This window comes from Nicotiana tomentosiformis, chromosome 11, assembly GCF_000390325.3.
Source record: "Nicotiana tomentosiformis chromosome 11, ASM39032v3, whole genome shotgun sequence".
NCBI lineage: Eukaryota > Viridiplantae > Streptophyta > Magnoliopsida > Solanales > Solanaceae > Nicotiana > Nicotiana tomentosiformis.
This window is the reverse complement of record NC_090822.1, coordinates 61,564,495-61,572,250: the sequence shown is the minus strand read 5'-3', so window position 1 is coordinate 61,572,250 and position 7,756 is coordinate 61,564,495. Positions and strand designations below refer to the sequence as shown.

The window sequence follows — 7,756 nt, the reverse complement described above, 5'->3', positions numbered from 1 at the left end:
TTCTATTAAGAACATTCTTTCTTTCTGCTCAATACATTGTTCTTACTCTTTCTTCCGGAAAAGCTCATTTCACAATCAGGCTTGTATTTTTTTTAAATTTATTTAATTAATTAATTTCTGTTCTTCGTTATTTTATATTCTTGGATCAAATTAATTCACGTGTCTATAAACCATGATACAAATTTAATTGTACCGTTTTACGGGTAAACAGTATAATTGTACCTTCTAAAAGAGAGATAAACCCCCAATCTGGCTGCTACCGAACATTAATTTGCTTGTACAAAAAACTATTGTGAAACTATATAAACATACTACTTTTTTCTGATGATTATATATTCACTAGCTAGTAGCTACTACCCCGTGCACTTGAAAGTTCGGAGTATTATTTTCTGAACTTTGTAAAAGTATTTTATCTGCCCAGAAAATATGCAGAGCCTCTTTACCTTCTGGATCATGCTGCAACTACCATGACTTCCATTCTCGAGACTTATTTTTCTTTCATGTTTTTTGGATTGTTTGTTCTTCTTCCCTTTTTGTTCCATCATGCAATTTAAAAAATGACTCATAGCATGAGTGCAGGACAGTAGAAGAAATGAAGTAGTAGTTGAAATGATTTCAGTGCAATCACCTTATTTCTGTCATTTCGTGAAAAACGTACTGCTAATTTACAAAGTGTAGATACTGACTATATGAGTCAATGGTGTATAAGAAAAATATATACATCCACAGTAAACGAAAAATCTATACTTTCTTTTTCTTTTTTGTCATGATGTCCTGTGAGTTTATAGTGCTCTCATGCACAACAGAAAAAAAGAGTCAGCAGTAGTTACTCTTTAGCAAGCATTTATTTCTGGAATTTGTTCCACGCAAGACTGCGCATTTCTCCAGCAAATACTCAATAAAAAATCTTGCTAAAGAGCATTTGAGCGCCATATTGAGGCTGCAATGTCATACCCTGTGTTGGGGCATGAATATATGATGGGGAGATGCAAAAAGAGTATTGCCGAATGATCATAGCCAGGACGACTTTAGCTTCAACAAGTGCTAAGTTTTGGCCCCCACAGATTCTGGGGCCTAATCCAAATGGAAAAAATGAAGCTAAATGTTTCCGTGGCTCAGAAAATCTCAATGGATTGAATTCATGGGCATCATCTCCCCATATCTCCTTGTCATGATGGACAGCAGTCATGGCCAAATAGAACTGTGTATATGCTGGAATGTCAAGGTTTCCTAACTTGACTTTCTTGGATGTTTGCCTCATCAACATCACTGCAGGTGGATAAAGTCGAAGTGTTTCATTCAATATCATGCTCACCTGCCAATAGGACATAAAATGCACCTCATCATCTTATTGCAAAGGAAAAAACAGGGAGCTATGCACCATCTTTCCAAATGGTAAAGTCCCGTGAATGCATAATGAGGTTGTTCATCACTATAAGGATTTATGTTAGTCCTTTATATCATACTTGAGGGCCATAAGACAAATGATAAGTACAATACAAGGCTTGTGAGACTGTTAACAAGAGCTGCCACACAAAATAGGAACTGCAGTAACAGCTGAACTTACGATCTTGAGATCAGCTATATTCTCTGCAGTAGGGATCCCATTTTTGCAGGCACGGACGATTTCTTCCCGTGCCTTGCTTTGCCAATCTTGATGCAACGCCAACAGGAGAAAAGCCCATGTCAGAAGATTAGCAGTTGTTTCCTTCCCTGCAAAGTAGAATGTCTTGCATTCGTCTATAACCTCCTCTATATCCAGTGTCTCCTCTTTGTCGTCCTGATTCTTAAGTGGATACATCAACAAAGAAAGCAGGCCTTTTGAGTTGTTTTCTGTTCTGCTGCAATTGTTTATCAACATCCTTATTGCATCTCGAGTTTCCTTCTCCAGTCTATTCCTCATTCTGTTCTTCTTGGTGGGTAAAAATCTGAATCCAGTTTCATCATTAGATGTCAAGGAGATAGAAATGGCATGATTTACATTGAAATTAATGAAGCGAGTAAACTGCTCCAGGATGATGAAGCCATATTTTTGAAGAAGGTGGTAACAGGACTCCACCATTTCAACCCAACAAAGACAGTGAGTTGGCTTAGACATGAATGTTTAATTTGATCTTATGTGCCGATTAGAGCTTTCTAATAATTCTTTCTGGAAATGCTGCAATCTCTAAATGCCTAGTAATATAGTGGTAAACATAGCTTTGCATAAGATGTGTCTAAGGTTCATTTTAAATGCAGCTCTTCTGAAAAGGTTATAGTGAACTTTTTTGAATAGAAAAAACAATCACTCCACTGGTATTCAAAGATGCAATGGACTATTCTACTATAAGTATATCAGATCTTGTCACATGTTTTTCCCTCTGGCTTTTACATGGTAGTTTTCTTTAGGATAGAAATTGCAAGAAGGGAGAAAAGGAATGAATAGTAAAGAATGAGATGCATTTGCATTTGTTTGCTCCTAACTTTTCCCTGGTACGATTCATGCAAGGAAAAAGTGCTTGAGGATTGTAACATTAAAGAAAAGGATACATAGAAGTTTGTTTGGTATTCAACAAAATAATTGGAAGGGCAAGATGCATTACACTATCCGATAACGAAATGCACCTGAATCCAGGAATATAGACACTTCGTATGGCCTCCAAAACAAGGCTCACTTGCTCGTCTTGTAATTCAAAAATGCGCTTGCCCTCCTCAAAACTGCTTCCAAAAGCCGTCCTAGAAATGATGTCTGCTGAAAGGTTGTGAAATTCTTTGTGTACGTCCATCTCAAACTGGTCTCTTGCATTTCTTACCTCTTCCCATTTCTCCAAAAACTTTGTTGTGCTATCAACCATTTCAGAAATCCAACCCTGTAAAAATGGACGCATGGCGATTGGTCAATCAGCTAGAGCATACATTAAATTGTCATAGCATGACAGAGTTCTACTAAACCAAACTTTAGAACACGTCCTGGACCTTCAGGAGTATCATTTCGCGACAAGACTTACATACAATGGTGAAGAGATTTTAGAAAACATAATGCACTTCATTTTTCGCTGTGTAGACCACAATCACAATATATATAGAAACCCCCTTCCAGAGACGGGCTAGATATGTTGATTGATGGGTTGGGAAGAGATAGAAATTGGAGGAGGGGAGTAACCATGATGTAATTAGATTAGTAGAAAGTGAAGGCATGGAGGATTAAAAGGCAAAACTTTAGTACAGTATCTAGCCCTTTGAATCAAGTTCAACTAAACCTACTACTTTTTGCTCGAACTATGTAGCCATATTGATTTTTATTTTTTTTAAATGTACATATATAATGTACTGTATCCGCTCCAATTTATATGATACTGTACCATTTCAGAATATTCCAAAATATTCAAAACTACCATTTATTTTTATGCAACTTTTATAGCTTGTAAAAATTCAAATTCATGTAACTATTGACATTTTAAACTATATTTGATGTTATATTTTCTCAATCAAACTAATTTCTCAACCATTATTTAATTTTTTTTTCCATTGTAACTGTAAGTCAAACTAACATCTTATGCTCCATATCTAGTCAAATTTTGTCAAATAAAATAGTACATACATTTTAAACTATTAGGTCACCTAAAACATAATTAGAAAAAAAAAAATTATACCGGCTACAACACATTAAAATACAATGATAGTGTAAAAAGTTTTAACACCACTGCATATAAGCTAAATCCGAAATAAAAAGGAGTAATTATTACTTGCAAGAAATAACCGAACTGGATTAAGCGAAGAATCGTTAAAGGTTGAGTACCTTGACTCTCTCCAAGTTAAAGGCCTGGTTGGTGATCCTCCTGTGAATAGCCCATTTCTCACCGTCCAACCTAATAAGCCCATCTCCAAACAACATCTTCGACAAAGGGTTATGTTTCACTTTCTCAAACGAACCACTGGTGTTGACCAAAATCTCCTTGATGAGATTTGGATCAGCAATTGCAAACCTAGGTTTAGGACCAAACCAGTAAAGGAAATTCTTGCCATAAACCGTTGACCAGTTATAGTAGTGCGGCATGACACGAGAAACTACGTCATGGTGATGGGTGAAGGAACTGGACTTTGATTCAGCTTCTGCTATCATTACTCTTCTGATCTTTGCTGTGTTGTTAAAGATTGGGCTATAAGCTGGTCCATTTATACCTTGTTTGCTGAAGTGCTCTTGAACTTTTAAAGGGACCCATATGAGTTCGTAAACGAGTTTCAAGATGATGATGAAGAAGAAGAAGAAGAGGGAAATGAACAGTAGTGGGAGGAAGTTGATCATTGCCGCCATGAAAATAGCGATTCTTTGAGCTGAAAAGACTCGCACTCTGTGTGCGTCTGTTTGTCCGTGCGACGGAAAATGACAGGTTTTTATTATTGAATTTTTGCTTTAACATTTTTTATTACTATTAGGGGAGGAAAATATTAATTAATACTATATAGGTGGATTGGATCCCTCAGGCTCACCACATGGTGTAGAAATTTCAACCCGTCTTTTATTTGCACATTATCATTTAATTAATCTGTACTCACTTTTATTTAACTTTACCCACAAAAAAAATGCGTCTCCCTCCCCTCGCCTGCGACCTCTGCTTCTAATCAGAGAATCGAACCTTCATCCAAATCAAAAACAACTAAATCGTGGTTAGGTGGTAATGGTTTATAATAGATAGTGTTGTCATGGAGATTTTTCCATCTGATTTGCTGAGTGTGCAACAATATAATAATAATTGTTTACACTTAAAATGAGTAACAATTAAATTTGTACGCGATTTAAAGGATACGTGATTTAATTTAACACGAATGATCTAAGAATAGCAAATAATTAAATTAAAGAGAAACAAAACGATCAAACCAAACGTGATGGAACGATTAAGCCTACACTTTAAATTGAATGCTGAGACTGGTTCCGACCGAGCCCTCCAGACGGGCTCGGTTGCAACTAAATAAATAAGTAGCTGAAGAACACTTTGAACAGTAGCTAGAGAACAAAAACGAACTTTATTACTTTGATATGCGTGTCAATAGTGGTTGAAAAATAAAAGGATTCTCCCCTTTATATATAGGTAAGTTTCAATCCTAATACAAGCCTAAATAAGGCAAAAATCATTCTCTTCTAGTAAATCATGATACACATTTGATATCGGGCGAGATTTGTGCCGTAATATCCGGTTGATGGCGGATATTTCGGCCCCTCGTTTGTCCTTTCTAACCGTCTTTGCTTTAGCCTAGATTCTTCGCTTTACTCGAACTCGATTTTTCCCATGTTTGGCCATGTCCGATTTTTGGCGCACCATTCGTCCTCCCCGGGCTCTGATCTGTGGGAGCCTTCGACTTTACCCGAGACTACGTCGGATCGCGCTGTCTTCTCGTTTCTTCATCGAGAAATCGGTGGTAACTTTATCCCCGATTTTACCCGTACATAGATAGTCCCCTCACGTTTCGGAGAGTAGATTTATAGAAATGACGGGAAGTGATTAATTGACCCCGGTTCCTTCCTCTGTACGCCACAAGCGAGTTGACAAGTCGCCGAAACGTCCCATCAGTTGCGCCGTTCTGATTACGTACAAGTGTCAGCCGCCGATTGACCATACTCGGTAGGCACCAAGTGCGAAACATCACGCATTCATTATTTCTTTCCTATAAAATCTCTCTGGTTTCCTTTTTTCACTTTTTTGCTTTCTAATTTCGAATCTTCTTGAGTTACTCTCGAATTTTCTACTTGTGCATCAATCTCTCAAATCTTCATAAATTGTTCTCCACATCTTCATTTCTTCATCTTTAGTCTTCAAGCCTTCAACTTTATCTTCAAATCTTCATACCAGATCTTCAAATCTTCATATCAACCTTCATATCAACCTTCAAACCTTCATATTCCAAGGTCAAGATGGCTAAAACCTCAAAATCGATGCCTCAAACCATTGCTCCTTCAACATCCACCTCTGTCACATGCGCCGAAGCAACCCTTCCGGTAGCAGCCCCGAAACCTCCTCTTACAGAATTTATCCCCGAAGGCTGCTCCATAGATAACGACTTTAAGGTCGAAAAAGCCTCTAAATAAGGAGACCGAGGCGGGGAGGCATAGAGGTACGTTTGCTCCATCACTGAGGAGACGCTCCAAGTGGTTCGAGAGGACTGCAAATGGGAGGGCAAAAACGTGGTCGTTCTCGGTCTTGTTGAGAACATCACGACGCACGTGGAGGGATACTCAAGCGTTTATACGTATCCCTTCACACTCGGTCTGATGGACACGGTGGTCCTTGATTTCTGTAAGAGGTACGAGATCTGCCTCGGGCAGATCCACCTGCCCTTTTGGAGGAACGTGACCCTTCTTCGTCATTTTTGCCAACAACATGGAGGAACCCTGATCCACGATCGACCATCTGCTCCATGTCTACGGGCAAATAAGTCTACATTCTCATGCATAGACAAGGATAGGGACCGAGGCTGGCAGGGGAAGTTTGTTCAGATAAAGACCGAAGATATCATCCCTCCGAGTTCCTGTCGTTCCCCGAGAAGTGGAACTCAAAACGTAAGTCCACCTCCTCTTAAATTGTCAAAGTACTCCTTTGAATTTTCTCCTCTTTGTCATTATTCGTTCTGTCTAGTATACAATTGTTGCCCGGGTCCCCAATGCAGTCCCCCATTTTAGGGAATGGATCGAGTGCATCTGCAAATAACTCACATATTCCTGAGCGTGAGTGACGCAAGCTTTTCAAAGGCAAATGGGAGACTCGTTCCTATGGTGAGTGGCCCTCTTCTCCTAGTTGAATTTCCCTCTAAGTCATTTTCATTTCATCATTATTCTGACTAAGTCCATTCTTTTCACAGGTTTGCCCAAGACCACTAGACTTCGGGCGATTACCGAGGCCGTGGCCTCATCCCCGTCTGAAAACCCTCTGCTTCGGTGCAGCCTACTGCCGAAGCTACTGCAAAGAAGGAGGGGAAAGCAAGAACGAAGAAAAGGTCCCCTGACTCCTTGGATGCTCCTGCCGAGGCCAAAAAGAAGAGGACTATAGTCAGGGTCAGAAAGAGTACCAAGAAAAATACTCGTGCCAGGGTCCCGGACCCTGAATATCTGTATCGGCTTGGGGACTACCCCAAGGATGCTAACATGTAGTTCCTCGTCCACGAGCCGATCGATGCCACACGAGAGCTGGCAGCTCCGGAGGGGGGTGATAGTAAGGCTGAATCCTCCTCAACTTGGGAGCCCGAGGGGGAGCATGTGGCCACTACTCATCAAGAAGCTACTCCGGTTCCGAAAGAGGCTGTCTCGAGAAACGCCGACATCATTGACTTCCTGGAGTCACCATCTCACATGGAGCCTTTTTTAGATGAGGCTCGGACCATTACAGAAAAACCGATCGAGGCATCCCGAGCCGTGGACGAGGCCCTCAATTCTTTTTTCGAGGGCGTAGATGTCGGCGTGCTGGAGGACTACTCCGGTTTTGGCCATCTGGAGATCCCGAAAAGGGATTCACTACCAGGGTCAGGTAGGCCGAGTTCGAGCCCAAACCTCGAGAAGCAGTTCATCCGCCCCGAGTGTGGACCCTAACCGAAAGAAGACGGTCATGTTCACAGTACCGACGGATACTAGGATGCTATCCGGGCCAGTCGGTGTGGCTAGCTACCTCCATTCCTTAATAACCGAAGAGGACCAAGTGAAGATGAACAAGCCTCTTCAACGAGGCACATCATGCGCTGAACAGGGTATGCTTTATCCCCTCGTATCCTTAAAGAGCTCATTTTGCCA

At 40.4% G+C, this 7,756-nt stretch overlaps 1 protein-coding gene across 2 annotated transcripts; it reads right to left on the bottom strand.

Moving 5' to 3' along the window:
• Window positions 1-613: 613 nt before the first annotated feature.
• LOC104085859 (cytochrome P450 734A1-like) lies at window positions 614-4,420 on the bottom strand. Of its 2 annotated transcripts, none has more exons than XM_033653325.2 (4): window positions 3,779-4,420; window positions 2,530-2,849; window positions 1,568-1,928; window positions 614-1,315 (listed from the first exon to the last, which is right to left on the bottom strand). In XM_033653325.2, exons 1-4 carry the CDS (start codon window positions 4,292-4,294, stop codon window positions 896-898), a joined length of 1,617 nt encoding a protein of 538 aa, XP_033509216.1. In that variant the 5' UTR covers window positions 4,295-4,420; the 3' UTR covers window positions 614-895. The 2 variants fall into 2 exon arrangements, with proteins under 2 accessions (XP_033509216.1, XP_009588274.1); XM_009589979.4 differs by having other exon boundaries at window positions 2,605-2,849; window positions 3,779-4,416.
• Window positions 4,421-7,756: the final 3,336 nt, after the last annotated feature.

Excerpts from the sequence above, each read along its gene's own strand:
- LOC104085859 (XM_033653325.2), bottom strand. The coding sequence starts at position 4,294 with ATGGCGGCAATGATCAACTTCCTCCCACTACTGTTCATTTCCCTCTTC. Across the intron at positions 2,850-3,778 it reads TTAACTTGGAGAGAGTCAAG|GGTTGGATTTCTGAAATGGT; the intron begins GTACTCAACCTT and ends CCATTTTTACAG. Across the intron at positions 1,929-2,529 it reads AATACCAAACAAACTTCTAT|ATTTTTACCCACCAAGAAGA; the intron begins GTATCCTTTTCT and ends AACTGGATTCAG.